This window comes from Procambarus clarkii, chromosome 56 (genome assembly GCF_040958095.1).
Source record: "Procambarus clarkii isolate CNS0578487 chromosome 56, FALCON_Pclarkii_2.0, whole genome shotgun sequence".
In the NCBI taxonomy this organism is placed as follows: Eukaryota; Metazoa; Arthropoda; class Malacostraca; order Decapoda; family Cambaridae; genus Procambarus; species Procambarus clarkii.
In genome coordinates, this window is record NC_091205.1 from 16,058,685 (window position 1) to 16,080,377 (window position 21,693).

The 21,693-nt window shown below is 37.3% G+C and overlaps 1 protein-coding gene across 1 annotated transcript in view; it reads right to left on the reverse strand.

The window, feature by feature from the left end:
- The window catches only part of Neurl4 (neuralized E3 ubiquitin protein ligase 4), a 52,007-nt gene extending 32,113 nt beyond the window's left edge, over positions 1-19,894 (reverse strand). The window contains exons 1-9 of the mRNA XM_045762678.2: positions 19,696-19,894; positions 17,472-17,573; positions 16,362-16,475; positions 10,857-10,995; positions 9,908-10,686; positions 4,769-4,969; positions 4,165-4,305; positions 2,678-2,774; positions 2,145-2,244 (exon numbers count right to left, since the gene is read on the reverse strand). Of these exons, the coding sequence (XP_045618634.1) occupies positions 2,145-2,244; positions 2,678-2,774; positions 4,165-4,305; positions 4,769-4,969; positions 9,908-10,686; positions 10,857-10,995; positions 16,362-16,475; positions 17,472-17,573; positions 19,696-19,860 (1,838 nt within the window). The 5' untranslated portion in view covers positions 19,861-19,894. The remainder of the gene's footprint in view (positions 1-2,144; positions 2,245-2,677; positions 2,775-4,164; positions 4,306-4,768; positions 4,970-9,907; positions 10,687-10,856; positions 10,996-16,361; positions 16,476-17,471; positions 17,574-19,695) is intronic.
- Between the last annotated feature and the right edge of the window lie 1,799 nt (positions 19,895-21,693).

The following is a 21,693-nucleotide window of genomic DNA, read 5'->3' on the forward strand; positions in this document are numbered from 1 at the left end:
GACTTCAAACACAACTTCATATGGAAATATGACAGAACCCAATTGGTTTGAGAACCAATTTACCAGTTGACTGAAGGCTTATGTGGGGGAGAAAAAGCAGAAGCTTAACTTCAAAGTGCACAATTAGGCAAGAACTCCTGCCTCGGCCATACCCACCCCCACCCAACACCAACCTAACCAACCCTTGTACCTACCCATTTCTGTCTTATCCACCCCATTTCCCATAAACCCCATTTCATACAATTAAATACCCACCCCCCCGTTTAGGAGCCGGTCGGCCGAGCGGACAGCACGCTGGGCTTGTGATCCTGTGGTCCCGGGTTCGATCCCAGGCCCCGGCGAGAAATAATGGGCAGAGTTTCTTTCACCCTATGCCCCTGTTACCTAGCAGTAAAATAGGTACCTGGGTGCTGGGTGTTAGTCAGCTGTCACGGGCTGCTTCCTGGGGGTGGAGGCCTGGTCGAGGACCGGGCCGCGGGGACACTAAAGCCCCGAAATCATCTCAAGATATCCTCAAGATAACCCCTAATCCTATACACTCCTGCTACTACCAGTCTTGTACTATTAAAACTATTAAAAACTTTCAAACTCAACATGTTGAGAATGTAAGGCAGCATGCCCCAAGCTACTTCAAGATCAATTAGTTATGCAAAATGTCTATGGACTGCATGTGCTACTAATCAGTAATCACTGCTGGCGAGTCCATTTAACACAATTTCATTTAGTGGACTGCTCAGCAGGTATAGGTGTTATGATTATTATGCAGTAATTGAGTGCAACTTATTTACTATGTCATTGTTTACACTTCATATTACAATCTTCAGGTTATCTTGAGATGATTTCGGGGCTTTAGTGTCCCCGCGACCCGGTCCTCGACCAGGCCTCCACCCCCAGGAAGCAGCCCATGACAGCTGACTAACACCCAGGTACCTATTTTACTGCTAGGTAACAGGGGCATAGGGTGAAAGAAACTCTGCCCATTGTTTCTCGCCGGCGCCCGGGATCGAACCCGGGACCACAGGATCACAAGTCCAGCGTGCTGTCCGCTCGGCCGACCGGCTCCCTCAAGAACCATTATGTCTTATGCTTTAATGTCTACAAAAATATTTAGTACTCTGTTAGTAGGGAGTATCAGTATGGAGTATCATTATTTTAGTAATATCAAAGTAGTGCCAGTATCGTATAATAAAGTGGCATCAGTCAAAATATTGGTATCAGTATTGCATATCTCTAGTTTATTACGTTTATTTTTATTTTTCATTAAAAAAATTCTTGTTTATATCCTTTTTGGTATGAAACTTTTTGTTACAAAAAATAATATTACATTAATACAAAGCACACACTGTACTCCAAGTGAATGGACAAAATTCATACTGTGGCCTTTCTGGCCCTTCAATGCATCCAAAATTTGACTATTTTTTGCCACATCTACCAAATATAATTATGTTTTTACTAATGCAAATAATAGAACACACATTCTAAGACCAAAATCACTTGAGACCGAATGTTTTTAAACATTTTGTTCGTTGTTACATTTGCCTACACAGTTGTAGTCCAGTAAATGTACAGTCCTGTACAAGTCCACTTCACCCAAGATACGTTTGATATTTGATGTTGCAATCAAATATAACTATCGTATGCAGGCGATGAGTCACAATAACGTGGCTGAAGTATGTTGACCAGACCACACACTAGAAGTTTGAAGGGACGATGACGTTTCGGTCCGTCCTGGACCATTCTCCTGTCCAGGACGGACCGAAACGTCGTCGTCCCTTCAAACTTCAAGTGTGTGGTCTGGTCAAAATAGCTATCGTAACTACTGGAATGGACTCCTATTGCATCTGGCTTACTGGTGCATTGATTTCCACTTAAGCGGGTGTCCATTGTACAAAGGTGTAAATTTTGGAATGGGTCTAAAACCAATAAGTACAAAAATTTTTAAGTTGTGCTGCATATGTACACAGTATTATAGACAGCTTACTACGGTACAGTATAAAGGAACAAATAGAATGAATAAAATCTATCTTTCTAAAAATTTGTTAAGACACACACAAAAGTTAAAAGCAGACAGACTGGCAGTAAACGTAGGGTTCTTTGCTGCTTTGAACAAATTCAACTCCAGAGATCATGAAACTTCAACTTACTTTGGCCGATGAGCTGTTCGGCCATTGTTAATGACCTGGGCATATGTGCCACAGTTAGGATGAAAAAGCAGGGTGTCGTTCCCATCTTCATCGGGTGGGACTGTGTGTATAGATGAAGCCAATTTGTTACAAGACAACTATCATGATTTAATATACAAAACATGTAATTTTTAAGGTAAGATGAAATAATGTATTAAGTTTAAGGCAAAACCACTTTAGAAATTTAAATACAAATATGAAAACATACTTGTTTAATTTTGTACATAAGAGGGAGAACAAAAACAATATGCTGGAATTTCCTTCAAAGACAATTCCACTAATATTTGCTTTAGGCAATTACAGTACTTTCATCTTTCTTAATAAAAAGTTTCCTCTTTTTTTTATCTTGCAAATTTTCAACACAGTGCAACAAAATGTAGACTATTATACAGTATATATACAACAGCCAACATTTTGTACAAATGCACAATAATTTTTGAGGATTGACTGGAGATCGTAAACAGAAATATAACAACATATAGAGAAATACTTGCCCGTGTCTGAGAGTGGGGGTTGTATGTCACACATCTGGGTGTTTCGACGGGTTATTAGGTTCTGTTCTTCCCTTTCATCACGGTCTACTATTGTCACCTAGAACAGCAATGTTATTCAGTGAAGATAACTACCATTGCAAAATAGAGTACATGTGCTGTAGGTACAGTATTGTACAATTATCATTGTGCTACAACTGAATAATTTCACATTAATAACAAAGAAATTTAATACAGTACTGTACACACACTTATACTGAAGCAAAGTTGTAACCTCTTGGCAAATAATAAAGGAAGTAATACATATAGTGAACTGTATAATAATATTGTTTGATTTCAAAACAACAAACTTGGATAGCACAAGAAGAAGGTTTCTACAAAGCTCCACAAATGACTCCATTTGCCTCATCCCATGATCATTTCTCAACTTTATCATGAAGAGAGTGACAATTAAAGAAAAGATTTATGCTTGGACTTTGAAGAAACATTCAGATGATAGGAAAACAAATTAAAATGGCTCATATTCAAAATGAAGTCAAATATTCAAAGTGACAACATGAGCAGCATAACACCCAACTGAGCAGAGAGAGAGAGAGAGAGAGCACACTGGGTGTTCATGAGCGGCATAACACCCAACTGAGCAGAGAGAGCACACTGGTTGTTCATGAACAGCATAACACCCAACTGAGTACAGAGTGTGCACACACTGGGTGTTCATGAGCAGCATAATACCCAACTGAGCACAGAGAGTGCACACTGGCTGTACACTTTCTGCACCAGGTAACCCAATAAAAAGTTCACTGTTGATAAACAAGCACTTAACTTAAAATCTTCCAATAATATGCACTTTTTAAATAAATCAAAACTTAATGACAATTAATTTTAGAGTAACAAAACACAGACCGCCATAGTAATGAATTTATCCTTTCTCAAGTTTCGTCTTTTAGCTCTGTCATACACCCTTAAATACTTTGTCTGAAAAACAAAAATATTTGCAGAATATTTTTAAGCTAATTTATTAACTAAAGCAACCATGCTTAGGTTAATAAATTTACACTTATTCAATTCATAAATTTACATTAATTCAAACCTCTCAACCACAATGGTAAAAACGTTGACCAACCCGGAACTCTACTGAATTCACTGGGGTGTTCTGGAGGCCGTGAACCAGAATCCAACTGAGTTAAGGCCAGTGTCTGGGAATCACCAGAACGCGGGTTCAAGTCACTCAATTTGCCCCACCCAGAACTCAAAACTGGAATCCCTGATTATGAGTCGAGAATAAAGCCAACTGTACGGCGAGATATAATTAATCAGTAGAATCTGCAAGAGTAGTGAGATTTTCTTAAAAATACACTCTTGCTTAAAACTATAAATCCTAGAGCCAACTCATCTACCTGCTATGAGATACAAATGAGTCTTCATGAAAGGGTTAAATATAACTAAAATGGATCACACTGCCAAAATGGCAGTGAAGGTCAAAACTTTACCTTAACTGTCATGCCGTACAAGTCGACAACAGACCAAACAGGCGAGGGAACCATGGTTGCAGCAATACCCTGATCCAGCCCATTGATGTAGTAGTGAAGTTCTCCACCAGTTTTAATCATCATTCCTATTCGATCTCCCTCCTGGAAATGCACAATATAGCATAAATAAAATATTCATTGTGACCATCATTTCTCCTATCTTATACATTCACAGACTTGGTACAAAGTAAGTACTCTTTGCAAGTTGTTATATTATAGGCAAACTGTCAGCTCACATATTCCCTCCTAACAAGCTGCTGCTACACTACTCAGCCTTGTTCTACTAATTCAGCAAATTTTACGTACATACCACATTTCAGCACATTCACTCACCATATCTGCCCATTATCTTCATCATCCCACCTCATCCTACATTTATATTCATATAACAAACTTTCACCAACCTTCAGGGTGTCTACTCACAATAAACTGGTGTGTAATCGTATTAGTACACCCTATGTCCAAAATTAATCAATTATGTTTCTTAATGAAATCCAATTATCTTATAGAAAAATACATAAAAATTTACCCAATGAAATCATTTCAACCATCAACCATCTCTCACCTTCAGCTCATCAAGATTGAATTCACCATACTCTCGGTGAGTTCCTTTACCATTCGTGAGTATTCCTGTTCCACTCATCATGGTGGTGCCTGAGCGCATGTTAGTCATGGTAGCAGGAAAATCTAGCAATCCTGGATTGTGTGTAGTTATTCCAACTTCTATACTGCCAGACCACTTGTCCACCAGCCGATCAATGCGAATCTGAAGAGGTAATCCTAATTACAAATTTCATGATGATGTATGAGAATGTTCTGCACAAATTCAATAATTTGGCTGCTGCCTCCATTCCGTTCCAAAAACTCAGCTGTATCATTATTGTCACACTCTTGTTAATCCCAATTTTCTTTTAGAGCTCAGAATACAACATAACAGAATCTTCACTTAAATAATGTCTGATTAGTGAATACAAGCAGTTCTCAATTTGTAAAAGCTTTCGTTCGTGTATAAGTCGTGACATTAAAAAACACACTAATCAAAGTGGTAAGGTTAAGTTTCGGACACCTTCAGAAGTCCACCTTATTTCACTTTGATAATAAAATACCTACTTTTGCATCAATAATTACAGGTTCCTCTATTTTCCAGTTGCAAATATAGAAGTGCCTGCTTGGGATGTGCAATGATAAACAAATGAAATCCAAAAAGTTCATAAACACAATGGAGACAGTCTGGATAATCAAAATTAATATGTAATCTGCCCTAAATAGACAAACCATCTTGTCACTCACATTTTGAAACTTGGTATAAAAGTAATTACCCACCTACCACTAAATATGCTTTCTCAAAGTGTAGTGTATGGGATCACCTGTACAGGACCTGGTACTGTATATTGGAATCCAATTTATTTTTATTTTTCAATAACTAGACTTTTCCATATTCCCCTGCCAGGCATCTCTGCAGTCAAAACCCCCTGCCACGCATCCCTGCACAGTCAAACCCACGAGGCTTTCTAGTAGTTTAGACCACTGTGAAGCATCCAAATAGTCAAGAACACTTTTCACATCACAAGAACAACAGAAGGAGGGGGGGGGGGGGGGATGTTGTAAGCACTGGTTTAAGGGGGATTAAGAACCAAGCTCCTAGTGCTGTACTTGAATTTATCACACATTTATTAGATTAAACGTCCCCACAATGGGGACCAATTCTGGATAATATTAGTGACTATATAAGGTAAATGACACTAGACTGATACTTCCTAAAACAGTATATAATAGCCAAGGGGAAGAAAATAAATATTAGAACTTAGATTCTGAATAAATATTAGAACTTAGATTCTGTTCTCCCCAAGTGATTAGAATAGTGAAGGGATAATATACGAGAATCTACCTTTAGCCAGTGAACACTTGTTAAAGGTATTTGACTACGTTTGACTACATAATCAAGCTTGAGGAGAGCAGGATCTATAACCAGTTCAGATGATACATACCAACAGGAGGATGAGAAATTTCTACCAGGAAGTCTAGTAGGAGACTAAACTAGAGGTGGGGACAAGCTCTGCTTTGATTGTTTCAAGCACAGGTTGGACAAATATATGAGTGAGTTTGGATAGATGTAAGTATGAGCTGTCTCTTATGTGCCAATAGGACTTTTAGTTTCCTGTATTCTTAAGCCTTATCATGTTTTACAAGTACAATACTCATAAAAATACATGCAGGCCAGAGAAAAGTACATACCACTAGGAAATAAGGGAGACTAAAACCAATATTAACTCTCAGTTCAAAAGACAATGCAAGAATTCCAACAGAAAAAAAGCAATGTGGAAAAAGTGCAAACAGCACAATACCAGGATATATAGGTAAGGAGGAACATAAAGGACTACACTAGTGTTAGAAGAGAAGTGGAGAGGCTGTGTAAAAATGAAGCCTTTTAGGTTTATTAAGGACCCACTAGCCAAGGTTTTCCATGCACTTGTCCATCATATTTTAGCTACTCAGTTATGCCTGACACCTGCTTAACAAATGATGTGCAGACCCCACACTGCACCATACTGCAACAGAATCATGCCAAATTTGGCTATGGATACCGCAAACACGGTACCCATGATAAAGAAAGGAGCAAAAGACACAAGGCCTAAGCCCTTACACTGTACTGCCCATCATAAGTGCCTAGAGAGGTGCTCCACATGTCTAATGAAACTTGCTTTACTCTCACGTTATTTACACTCGTAAAGAGAGGTCTTTTAACTCCTTCACCTAGTGATTAGTTCTAGGAATTGGCTGTCATCCTTGGAAAATCTTGTGTGTTCCAGATACCAGTGCCTTCCCTGTTGAAGACCTCAATATAACAACCACCAGACATAATCACACCAAAACTTATTAACTTCATTGAACTAAAAGGATATTTATCAAAGATCAGATTGCAATTTTCAATATAATGTAACAAAAATATAAGGCTGTAAAGTGGGTGGTGGGGTATGTGGATACCATCCCCACCTTCCTGGGCGTGTATGAGCACACTACACATGGAGAAAACATTTTGTTTTTCCTAAAACTTAACCCTTATACCGCGCATATTACTGGGCATATTGGGGGCCTGGTAGCGAAAAATATTTGACTTATGTAAAAAAAATTAAAAAATGTTAAACAAATCTCCAACTTATTGGCTTCAGTGTCGTGAAACTTTCATAAAAATATTTTCAGAAATTGATTTTGCACGAATTTAAAAAAAATAATAATGTTTTGTTGATAAGGAGAACAGCTAATAGCTGGAACTGAAGGATAATGCAGTAATAGAGAGATGCAAGCACCTGTCCGACGCTCAAAGAAGAATAGTAGTAAGAAGTGTCCACAAAGTGGATATGCACTTGGCGTCTTTATAGCATTGCTGAGTAATGCATAATAAACAAATAATAATGATTAATGATTAACTATGTTATTATGCTCTATTTTGTTATTTATCATATAAATACATTGCCCAATGTTAATATATGTTACTTTCATCAATGTCCCAATTTTTTTTTTTTTTTTTTTTTTTTTTTTTTTTTTTTTTTTTTTTTTTTTTTAAGATTTTAGTTGTTTTTTTCTCCTTTGTTTATTATTTGACTTTGTTGTAACCTTTACTTCCTGGAGAATGCATATATTTCCCTATGTGAAGATAGAATGAAATTGGTCAACAAACAAGTCGGTCACAAATTGCAAAACTTGGAACTTTTAATTTTTTCGGGCCGATTTTTTCTCTGCTTTCAAACTATTTTCTTCGTCACTTTAGTTTGTTTTGATGATCAGGGACCATATTAGGGCTTTTTCACATATATAAAGTATACCCTAAATATATCCCATAAATCATTATATTATAATTATCCCTATATTTTGTGTTTTTTGGGGGTTATTTTTTCTCGACTTCATTTCAATACATTGACCTACAACTTTCACATATTTGAGTACGAATGCCAAACAATGTTTATTAAAACATACAATTAACGAATTAAAACTACACTGTACCTTTATTCATTGTTGATAACTTCAACTTCAATTATCTCTGAAACTAGAGTTTCATATTTGAGCGACTTCTAAATTCCAGTTTTTGACCGATTCTCACTATTGTGATATATTGTGTACTCACCTATTTGTACTCGCCTATTTGTGTCTGCAGTATCGAGCATTGACTCTTGGATCCCGCCTTTCGAGCATCGGATGTTTACAGCAATGCAGATAATGTTTACAGCTCAGCTGTCTGTTCTACAATCCCTTCAGAATGGATTTTTCATAAACTTTATACATTCGGAGTTATAATTTTTTGGGGTCTAAATTTGCCGCATATTTCAAATGCCCTATTGACGATTTTTTTCACAGTAAACTATACTGAAAACCTATGTTCTAATTTGATGAAAATGAAGATCATGTGCTATTCTGAGAGAATAACAACATTAAATGAACAATTGGTGATAGTTCATATTTTTTATTCTGAATTGAAGATCTGAAGTTTTAAATATTAAATTTTAAAATTAATTTTGATTCTCTTATTTTTCAAGTTATGCTGTGAACATTTAGACAATGTTGGAGCATTTGCCTATTTGATTATGTAAAAAAAATTGGAAAGTGTTTGTGCCAGTTTTAAAAACTTATGTTAAATTATTTTATGTCAAACCGTATATGTATGTATTGCGCTGTTGAAAGATTAAGCATGGAAATTTATGACAAAATAGTGTTTTGGCGTACAAAGAATGAGCTGTTGTTAAACTACAAATCATTGTCACCGACATTCATCAAATATATAATATTTAAAATTTAGTAAAATAAACTACTGTACTTGAGACTGCTTCAAAGATACAGGATTCAAAATTGTTAGTGCTATTAATTGGACTAGGGCCCAGGATTAAACACAGATCACCTGGTTTGAACACAACAATTGGACACGGTATGTGCAAACACACAAGTTAACAGACAGAAATTACATAATACAGTGATGTCTCAGTCCAACGGATCATTTGGCTATGGGGCATTATTTTGGAGTGAGATGTGTGTTGTGTTTTCCACTTTTATGCCATAATCTTTTTATAAGCAAAAATTACCAAAAATGCTCATATTTTGACATCAAAATCATAGAGTAAGTACATTGTTAACATATATATATATATATATATATATATATATATATATATATATATATATATATATATATATATATATATATATATATATATATATATATAGATATATATATATAGATATATATATATATATATATAGATATATATATATAGATATATATATATAGATATATATATATATATATATATATATATATATATATATATATATATATATATATATATATATATATATATATATATATATATATAAATTTAAGCTATTGGCACTGCAAATATTGTATACAATTTTTGGGAAATTTTCATTAATCCATATAATCAAGGTACAACCAGTTCATAATACTGTACTTCCATTACATAAAGCACGCAAGTAATTATAAAAAGAATACATTGCATTAAATCCTCCATTGAACTGAATTCGACTTATGCGAGACATCTCTGTACACGTAAACAATTTGAATATGACATTTCATCAATAAATTCATCTTGAAAACTAGTTGCTACATTAACTCTTCACAAAACATTCATCAGCATCACAGAAAACAAAGTAAAAAACTATTATAATGTATACAGTACTGGGTATATATATTTACCTCAAAGAGTTCATTTTCCCTAAGTGCTCTACAACTCATGACCACTCCATTATTGAATTCATCCAAAGGTCTTCTTCGTTCAGCTGTTCTAGCGCTGTTTGACAATTTAACAAGAGTTCCACTTTTTTCATGAAACCGTAGTCTGTCACTTGCTGATGAATAGTTCGTCATATTATCCGAAGTGCCAGGATTGCTGTTTCCAGCTTGATTGCCACCTGTATTGGCACCATTTGTTCCACTGTTGTTGTTATTATTATTATTGTTGTTGTTTCCCCCACCATTATTATTACCACTACCATTATTATTGTTCCCACCATTACCACCCACAGCACCACCACAAGTGTAACCAGATGGGGTATTGCCAATGTCATTGTTACAGTTATTTATTGTGACAGTCTGTGCTGCTGGCACACAATTTGTGACAAGAGGGCGAGGAGTGGCAGCATCCGAAGCTCGTGGTGAAGGATTATGGGATGCCTCACAGCTGCTCTCTCTACCATCCCTCTCGTCGTGTAGAACGTTACTATCACTGTTAGACATAAGGCTGTTGGCAATGCTAATATTAGCAACATGATTATTGAGCGCACTACAGGTAGCATGACTGGCACCTGGGGTGAGGTTGGCTGCAGTTACACCATTAGCAAGAGCAGCATGTAAGTTTGCAGAGGTGTGATTATTGATGCTGGTGAGGCCAGAGGGGATTGGGTCATGCTGGGAGTCCAAGATGTTGGAGTCCCGCATGGATGACATCTCACTCGTGGAGTCTTCATCTAATGTGTCTGCAAAATAGAAATTAGGAAGTTCATTTTCATCAGTTTTAGTTACCTATTTTCTATGTCCACATTCTTAACAAGGTCTTCAAATAATATTACAAATACATTGAACACACTAGTTTCATTCCACAAAATGTAGATAAATATATCCAAAATGATCAATATCTCACACTTACTAGAATCTGGCGTGGACGGTGCAGTAACAGTAACTTGTGCACACTTTCCGTACATATCAACCACGGCATACAACATCTGTGGTAGATTAGCCGCTGCTACACCTTGGCATTCTCCATTGACGAAAAACTTCAGGTCACCCTAGAATTTAATATCTAGCATATAATTGATATCAATAAAACAAACTGTAATGCTATTTTATCAAATAAAAATAACATTTACTCACCGAGGGATTTGAACATAAATGGTTAGAAGTAACGAAAGATTTTAAGATTGCAATGTCTGATATGCTAACATGATGTGAGAGAAAGCTCAAAGAAAGCAAGAATGACGAGTGGAATGGGGTATTAAAATATAACAGAATAATACTGGGAGTGAAAAAGAACAGTCGAGATGGAGCTATATTAATTAATCTCTCAGTTCAGATACTGGAATTTATACCTTCAAGAAATTAATATATTTGGACCACAAATTGTATGCATAGTTTTAGCGTTTTTTACGATTTTGATCTATTATTCAGTGGTCTGCAATCATCCCCTGCAATTTTCAAATGGTCCACAAAATACTGGATTAGGATATTGATTAGGATTTGGATTTTCAAATAAGGCTAGTATTCAGAATGAGTTTGCTTTAATTTAACAGGCAATTTTTTTTTCATAACTAAATCTGACAATGTTGTATTCCACCCATTAAGAGATGAAATTAAGATCAGGCACAAGAGAACTGGATGATAAAGTGTAAATTCAGCGACATGCAGGAGAACCACAACTGAACTATGAAGACAAATGTAATGTAGATAAGCTCTACAATAATGTGAGTATCATTATTGAATAATAAAAAAAGTTGAAAATTATAACAGGTTAAATTAATAAAGGGGCAGAAGGAAAGAATAGTACAGTACAACACTGTTAAATCAGGATTGATTCCCCAAATCAAATTTGGGAATATATAACTCTTAACATGCTCTCCAGGTACATATAAATAAATAACCCATCATACACAGGTAAAAAATATATGAGTGACAGCGTTTCAGTCTGTCCTGGACCCTAATTAAGCCATGACAAGGAAGAGTGAGAGTCAATATAAGGCAAGAGGACTGGTAAGGTGAAAAGAAGCGAGAGTTAAATGTAGAATTAATGCATGAAAACCATACAAAGTGAAATAAGGGAAATCACCAGTTGAATATATCTAATGGAAATTTTACTGATTAGATGATTATGTAACTGAAGGTGCTAAAAACAAGGACAAATTCAAAAACTTATCACAAATAGACAGCAACAAAGTGAAAATTTATAAGACTGGACTGGTCACCTATCTTAATACAGGCTAAAGTCAAACATGTTTTCAAAATTATGTCCAAATTTAGAGGACATATAGTGGAAAAAGATCAAACCTAATATACAGTAAGTGCAGATACAAAGAAACACTACTATGAGCCTTAAACACTGCATTCACTTAGAAGTGGCATTGAACTAATTGAAGTACACTGAAACAAAACAACAAATATAAAACCAATTACCAGTCTCAGAGCACACATTATTAGTATTATTATTTGCTTGTCAATTCCGAAGGAAAGGAACAAAAGCAGAAGTCTCCTAGGCTAGTTTCTTGCAAGGTCAGTTTTTAATTTCCAATAGTCCAAGGCACCCTACCTATTGATTCCAAGGATCAACATGCTTGTAGCATGGTCTGACCAGGTCTCTTGGTTCCTGGTGTGATCAACAAGGCTGTTTAATGCAGATGCTAACAGCTCGATGTACAAGTCACAACATGGTTGATCAGATATCCTTTGAAGGGGCTTGTCCAGTTTTCTTTTGAGCATTAGGAGAGGTCGGCCAGTTATGCCTCGTATGTGTAGGGGAAGAACGTTGGAAGGTTTTGGGCCTTTGATGTTGATCAAGTTCTCTCTCTGTGTGCCTATTGCACCTTTGCTTTTCAGTGGGGTTATTTTGCACCTTTGCTTTTCAGTGGGGTTATTTTGCACATCCTCCCAAGCCTTCTGATCTTATGTGGTATTATTTATGTGTAGTGTGCAGATTTGGAACCAATCCTCCTAACATTTTCCAAGTGAAAATTATTATGTATCTCTCCTGCAAGGGCTCTAGGGAATACAGATTTAAAATTTGTAGACAGCCCTGATAATTTAAGGTTTTACTGAGTGGATTCTAGCAGTACAAGATCTTTACACACACCCCAGGTTAGCAATTTCTCCCGCTTAGAATGGGGCTGTTAGTGTGCAAAAATATTCCATTCTAGAGAGCAATAATGTCTTGGAAAGTGACTTCATTAGTATGGCATCTCTTGTTTGGAAGGTTCTTGTTATCCAACCTATCATTTTTCTTGCAGTTGTGACAGCAACTTTGTTGTGTTCTTTAAAAGTAAGGTCCTCTAATATGATTATTGAACTCCTTTATCATTTACATTGCTTTTTCTTTCAATAATATGGTTTGTCAGTATTTTAAATATATTTGTTATTTATTTATATATACAAGAGTTCTTACATTCTTGTACAATAACAAGATACATAACTACTAACAAGATACAAATGCTAACATACATAGCATTTCAGGTAAGTCCTTAATCCTAATATTCTCTGGAATACGACTCGCTAAATTGTTTAACAACCAGGTACCCATTTTACTGTTGGGAAAACAGAGGCTACAGTTAAGGATTTGCGCCCAGTAAATCCTCCCCTGCCAGGATATGAACCCAGGCCAAAGAGCTCGCAAAACACCGGGCGAGTGTCTTACCACTACACCACTGGGATTGCAAGTTGTTTATGCTGATAACCAAGAAATAATATGTTTTCTGCTTTGATATCTTCACTTTTTCCACAGTGCAGCAATTAGAACTTATCCTCATTAAACATCATGTTATTTTCTGATTTTTTGTGGCCCATTGAAAAACTTGATTAACATTAGATTGGAGGTTTGCTTTGCCCTTTATATTGTCTACTCATGAAAATTCTAGAGTTACTGTATCTGCAAAGGATGATAAAGTACTATAGTTTGTATCCTTGTTTATGTCTGATGTGAGGATGAAGAAGAGTACTGGAGCAAGCCTGGTACCTTGAGGACAGAGCTTTTCATGGTGGATGATTCTTTTTTTTTTTTTTTTAGGGATATTCCTGTGTAGGTCCTAAGCCTCTGGCTGGCCCACTAAGTGTTACTTGTTTCTGTTTTACTTGGGCGGAGTATGAGTATTTATGACTCGTCGCTTCATTAAGATTTTGTCCCATGTGTTTAACAACAACTACTGCTCTGTTGAATCTAAGTTGAGATCTTATTGGGTTTGTAACTGTGCACTGTGTTAGATAATGTTCCAGTGGTGACTATTACACCTTGGTTCTATTTGTTAGGAAGTAAAAGATCCATCTTCCTACTTTGCCAGTAATTCCTTTCATGCGCATACCTAGAAAGGGTTTTGGGAGTTCTTCTACTCTCCAAGCCCGACCTGGGACCAGGCTTGATGCATTTTGAATGCAACACCACCATGTCAAAAACTGTTGTGAAATCTGTGTATATTACATCAGCATTTTGTTTGTCTTCCATTGCACCTAAGGCCATGTCACAGTGGTCTAGCAGTCAGAGTCAGGAGTGCCCCGTTCTGAACCCATTTTGCCCAGGGTTTAGAAGACACTGTGATTCCATGTGTTTTGTGATCTTACTTTTTATAATTTTTTCACAGATTTTTATGATGTTAGAGCTATTGGTCTATAATTTTTTTGCATCACCTTCACTATCCGCCCTTTGTGAATTGACATGATCTCTGCTATTTTAAGTACCGTATATTAGGGATAACACTAGTATCTAGACTCTGTGTAAAAAAAAAAAATGGTTAGGGCTTGTGACAGTGGTTTTTGCAATTCTTGATGAATATAGAATGCTAGGAGTCAGGGCCTGGTGCAGAGTGCAATGGCATCCTGTCTATGGCTACTTCAAAGTTGAGTGGGATTAGGGTGACATCTGATATATGGTTTGATGGTAGTGTCACATTCATAAAAATTTGTTTGGATCTGAAATGTGTTCAGGGGTTCACTGAAAACAGATTCATACTGTAACCTCAGTATTTTACTTATTTATTTGCTGTCATATGTGAAGGTTCCATCACCTTTTCCCAAGGGCCAATGAAGGATGTAGTTTTTGTTCTAGACTTTGCATAGAAGAAAAAGTTTCTTGGATTCCTTTCTATTTTGCTTATGGTCTTTTGCTCTTTCTGCCTCTCCTGGATTTCAAGATCGTTGCAACTTTAGCTCAATCTTTTCTATTTCTTTACATAGTCTTCTTTGTCATTCTTGGGATAGAGTGGGGCATTTAAGATTTTTGCAATTTGTTTTTAATATTTGTAGAGAACACTGTTCTTGTTCCAGTTTGTATCTTTCCTTAATGTTATGTGATTTGCACATATTTCTAATGCTACTGTGCCTATTTTCTCAAGGCATTGGTTTAAGTTTGAATTGTCTAGATATCTTTCCCAGCATATTTCTGTGAGGGTTTGGTTTATTTGTTCCCAGTTTATCTGTTTGTTATTAAAATTGAATTTGCTGAATTCTTCTCCCCTTAGATTTAAGACTAAGGTCTATTGCCCATGCATGTCTGAACTTCAATTAGGTTATCTGAGTAACATGTATTTGTAACCCTTATGTCCTTAATCAGCATATCATTGTTCGTAAAAATTAAGATCTAAGGTGTTTTCTTTCCTAGTTAGTTCTACTATTTGCTGGTTTAAGGCAAATCTGTCACACATCTGTAAGAGGTCATCTGTGTGTGACTTCACTCGAACTGCTGCCTGCGATTTTCTCTGGTATAACTGCATTTGCCAAATTTTTCAATTTTAGGTGCTGTAAGTAATCCTTCCTAAAGCACATCCACATATTTCTTCAAAGAGCTATAGTGTCATACTGGATTAGTACTTCTTCTTGATAATTATTTCACCTTCTGACTCTTGATTGCAGGGTAAGAGCTCATTCTCTCACAGTTTGTTTTTGAAGCCTTACTCTACTTGCTTTTCCTTGAATACTACTCACTAAATGATTTACATCCAAGTCTCCAGTTAATGCTGGGTGCAGTGCCACAAAAGAGATTGTGCCTACATATCCAACCTTGGTCAGGGTGCCAACCAGGATCTTACAGCCTGCAGGGTGAGTGTTGACCACTACACCACACAGTGCCATTTTCAATGAGGCATGTCTATTTCATAACAGAAATGCTCTCAAACTATGAACTTTTGCCAAGAAAATCCCAATTAATATCAGAAACGATATTTAAGGAAGATGTATTAGTAATGGGTTAAAAACCTGTATCAGATTCAAGATAAAAAGAACAATTTTACATTTTTACTCTTTATGCTTTGTAATTCAATAATACATACATCAATTTAACTGAAAAATAATAATCAGTTTTAAGAAAACACTACCAATCTAAAATAGGAAAATGGTACCGAAAATATCGTTCTATATTCTCAACCTCATTCATCTATCGCAGACAATTAATAAAAAATTCTCGTACCTGTGATGTTCTCATTACTCCAACCCTGTCTCCCTCCACCAGCTTATCCAGGTCGCAGCCGTATGCTTCGTGTAGAGAACGACCATCTCTTAATACTCCTTGACCCAACATAATCTGAAAAATTAGTATCATATTCAGCCTATTCTCTCGACGTGCTACTCCATGCATACAACGCCAATGTTTTGTCTCACCAGAAATGTTCAAACACAAGCAGCCCATCTAATTTATAAAGGCCAATGCACAGAAAACATAATTAAGTATGGTATTATGGTGTTATCATTTTAATGCATCTAATTTTTAATGAATTGGTCGACCCCCAAACATGCAAGATATTAGGCGATAAAATGGGTTGGCGTATTAGCTGCTAATAAAGATTATTGTTCAAAATGTTAATAAAAAAAAGTCGAATTACCTTGCACACTGATAAAGGTTTAACATCTGAATAAATGCCTGCATAAATATTTGTCCTTAACTGATAATAATTCACTTTTACCCAAAATACTAATTCAAAATCTTCTATGAGTGCCAAAGCATAATTTGCTCTTTAATAGTTAGGTTGCTACCTTTTCCCAACTTCGCTAGCAATAACTAGCTCAATATTTAGCATATTTTATATATATATAAAACTAAAGTTTTTGTTTCTATTGAAACCACCACCTGTCGTACGTTAAAAAGATGAAATTTACATGAAAATACCAAAGCTACATAAATAAAATTGTCACATTGTGTTGAGCTATAGAACAAATATTGTGAGAAACTTTCTAGTTTGAATTACAGTACTGTACTGAACTGTCTCTACTGCATATACAAAAAGTTTTGTGCCCTACTAAAGTCAATATGACTGGCAAAGACATTGCAAGCACTTAGTACAAAGTCCTTGCAATAATCAATAATCTAACACCTGTACACTTATGAAAACTAGAGCAACTGAATCTGAATGAATATTAAGGATTTATATATAACATTATATAAATATTTATATATTACGGCAGCAGGTTTGAAGTAACTAGAGATTTCTATTTACTTGAAAAACCTTTGACCACACAAACTAGGTTATGAACAGTTATGAACATATTACAAAAATTTGACACAAACACAAAAGATACTTGCCCATGTTCCTCCACGTAGATCTGTGGCTGTAATTGGAATGTCGATAACATCTGGGTTGCATACTGTCACTCCTATCTCGATACTGCCACTCCATGTATTCAGCTGTTGACAACATACTGTACAAGACTTTGCAATCCCACAAATACCAAATAATTATCTACACAAATGTCAAGTTAAAAAATTTCCATGAATAATGTTTTAAAGATGTCAAGGATATTTTACCTGTGTTAAATAAAAACGGTAGGAACATGATATGTTTCGAGTAGTTGCTCAAAAAGAGTTATGTTCAGGCCAACACATTCAGGAACATAACAAAAAAGTGCAATGAGTACATTGTATGAGTGCTGTATGAGTACTAGGGGGGAGGGGGGTGCTATGCGAGTACTAGGAGGGGGTGCTGTGAGTACTAGGGGGGGGAGGCTTTATGAGTACTAGGGGGTGCTGTGTGAGTACTAGTGGGATGCTGTGTGAGTACTAGGGGGATGCTGTGTGAGTACTAGGGGGGGATGCTGTGTGAGTACTAGGGGGGGGGTGCTGTGTGAGTACTAGGGGGGGGGGGTGCTGTGTGAGTACTAGGGGGGGGGGGTGCTGTGTGAGTACTAGGGGGGGGGTGCTGTGTGAGTACTAGGGGGGGTGCTGTGTGAGTACTAGGGGGGGTGCTGTGTGAGTACTAGGGGGGGTGCTGTGTGAGTACTAGGGGGGGTGCTGTGTGAGTACTAGGGGGGGGTGCTGTGTGAGTACTAGGGGGGATGCTGTGTGAGTACGAGGGGGGATGCTGTGTGAATACTTGGGGGGATGCTGTGTGAGTACTAGGGGGGATGCTGTGCGAGTACAAGGGGGTGCTGTGTGAGTACAAAGGGGCGCTGTGTGAGTACAAAGTGGTGCTATGGGAGTAAAAGGGGGTGCTGTAGGAGTACAAGGGGTGCTGTAGGAGTACAAGGGGTGCTGTGTGAGTACAAGGGGGTGCTGTGTGAGTACAAGGGGGCGCTGTGTGAGTACAAAGGGGCACTATGGGAGTAAAAGGGGGTGCTGTAGGAGTACAAGGGGTGCTGTGTGAGTACAAAGGGGTGCTGTGTGAGTACAAAGGAGTGCTATGGGAGTACAAAGGGGTGCTGTAGGAGTACAAGGGGGGTGCTGTAGGAGTACAAGGGGGTGCTGTAGGAGTACAAGGGGGTGCTATGGGAGTACAAAGGGGTGCTGTAGGAGTACAAGGGGGGTGCTGTAGGAGTACAAGGGGGTGCTGTAGGAGTACAAGGGGGGTGCTGTAGGAGTACAAGGGGGTGCTGTACAAGTGATTTTGATGAGTCAATGATTTTAATAAATCATGTTTGTTGAATCAATGATCTGGATGATAACAATGGACAAAAATATAAAAAAAAAATATTAAATAAATTAAATCCATCTATAACTGGGATATTTTAGTATGAGTTTAAGCACTTGAAAAATACTTGGAAAATAAAATGTTAATTGATGACCAAACAGACTGATCGACCGAGAGGAGGAGAATTCTACACACACTCAAGCTACAAAAAATAGTCATCTTAGCCTACATCAAGTGTTGATCAACCAATTTATTTTGCTTCAAACAATAACAGTACTATACAGATTTAAAATTATTATTTATGCTTCAGACAGATGTAAACTCTGCTCGTTACTTATGAAGATTAACGAAAGAAGTCGAGGCTGGCCCCAGGCCAGGCTCGGAAAGTAGAACTACTCTTGAAACCCTCTCCAGGTATGCTCCAGGTAAAGATAGGTTTAAGGTAAGAAAATAACCTTATCTGTAAGAGCAAACTGAAATACTACATTAGGTTAGGAGTGAGTTGGAAGTGAACAGACTCATCCCTCAACATTTATTAAAACAATAACAAATTAGCCAATTCTCTAAACTCTTTTCATGTCTTTGCACTGTAGTGCCAAAGGCCAGACACATTAATTATCTTCCTCACCAACAAACTGGTTTGGCACTGTTAAATTTCTCTTCGCTAGTGATAATATTGTGCCCAGTTCCCCAAGTTCCTGAAGCAGCCCGCTGACGGCACTGGGGACTCTCACAGCCGTCAACTACGGTCACAGCAGCTGGCAGACAGCCACAGCAGCAGGCAGACAGCCACAGCAGCAGGCAGACAGCCGCAGACAGCAGGCAGACAGCCACACCACCAAATATTGGCTGTGACAACAGCTTGTCAACCCCCCTGAACACAATGTTCAACCTTTGCCTTACCTTTTTATCGATCGTCACCTCAAACACCTCATTATCTTTGATAGGCTCGAGGCTAAATATGAGTCCTCGGTTGAACTCTTGAGTCGGGTTGCTGCGGATAGCCGTCTTGTTGCCATTGGAGAGATGAACACAGCGTCCGCAGCGAGGGTGGAACATCGCGGACATGACACAAACAGATGATCGACACTTGTCTCCCGACCCCTGCACTCTGGCCTCTCTCCTCACGAACAACACACAAACATTAACACAAAGCACAGCATTAAACTTCCTCACTACGCAATTCTTAAATCATTCGTGTAACAACTACCTATGCTTATATATACCTACAGAACGAAATTACAAATGATTAACTTTTAAAAGAACGTGAAAAGTATAATCCAAGGAATCGAACAAAGGTCAATACCAAGACAAAATAGATATGTTACATTTTAATTATATATTTAGCAGACATTTTAGACAGATTAAAATGTAAATTACTTTTTTCCAATAAATATGCAAACACAAGTGCAAAAATTCCCTCATAAGATGAGATCACTGCATCTCATAAGAGCTCCATCATTAAAATATTAATTATTACTTGTGCAAATTTAATATTAAATTAAATAACAAAGAATACAAATATTTAGCTGGTACAATTTAGAATATATACACGAAACTTGAACTAACATTGTATTATACTACTGGGAAAATATACAATCTTTGTATATATGGATCATTATTGTTGGCATCTTACACTGTTAAGTAGTACCTAAGATTCTTAATAAAAACATTCAGTAAAAAAACTTTTTACGCAGTTGGAATTTCTAAGAGTAAGCTTAGTTTAGTTCATTTATTTTGCAGCCAATACCTCTTTTATGAGTGATAGTGGACCTCATACCCATCCTGTGTGTGGTAGTGGACCCCTATACCCATTTTGTGAGGGGGCAGTGGACCTCATACCCATCCTATAAATGTAATAGTGGACCCATACCCCATCCTATGAATGGTAATACAAAAAGTTACAGATGTAGCATTCCCTCATTCGTGGCGCAGGGGCTAGGGGTTATAATATAAATAAATATACATATATGACCCAAAGGCTGCATGAAAGCGCAAAGCCATGGATTCCACCTCCCGCTACCCAGGTGGGGGTTACAATACATGTTTACAATATTTTCCTGTTTTTACACAAATTCAAAGTTACACATACATTATTCAACCTCAAAATGCTCTATACGTATGGTTTGAAACGTGATCGAAGCACCATATATAATTTATTAATAATAATTTATTGTATTTATTTATGTATATATATGAAAGTACATTGGATTTATGAGGGTATATATCTGGGGGGGGGGGGTGTACCTAATGTATGTAAGGTCGCAACTCGGCGACTATACAATAGGTACATCCAGTGGAGCCCCCTTGGATTCCATTATAAACAACATTTGGGGGGGGGGGGGCGTAGAAATAGCCTAAGCTACTCTATCCCTTTGAGATGCATTTCTTTCTTGTCTCAATAAACATACTTGAACTTGAGCTGTACAGGACATATTAGGTTTATATCGAGCCCCCCTCCCCCCAAGGGTCGAATTACTGACCCCGCCCAGGATAGACCCCACAACAAACTGACTAACGATCAAATCCACAAGTGGATTGAATTAAGGGCGTAGAGGTAGAATATCTGGTTGAGAGAGCCCGGGTGCATGGGGGGGAATAGAGTGAAACCCCGATTGTGCTTTGGGGGTCCTCGTGAGGGCAGTAGCACTCCAGGTTGCAAATTTTTTACCATGTCGTGGTACAATTGACTAAGGCGCATCTGGGAACATCCCGTGCGTAGGTTCGAACCCTCATCATGGCCCTTGTGGATTTGTTCATTTGATATATCACGCTATTGTGATTACTGTGTGTGTGGGGTGAAACTGTCTAACCCCTGAGTAACTGTTTACTGCTAGGTGGACAGGGCCATGAAGTGGAAGGAAACTCGCCCAACTATGTCTGTGCCACCCGATACCAAGA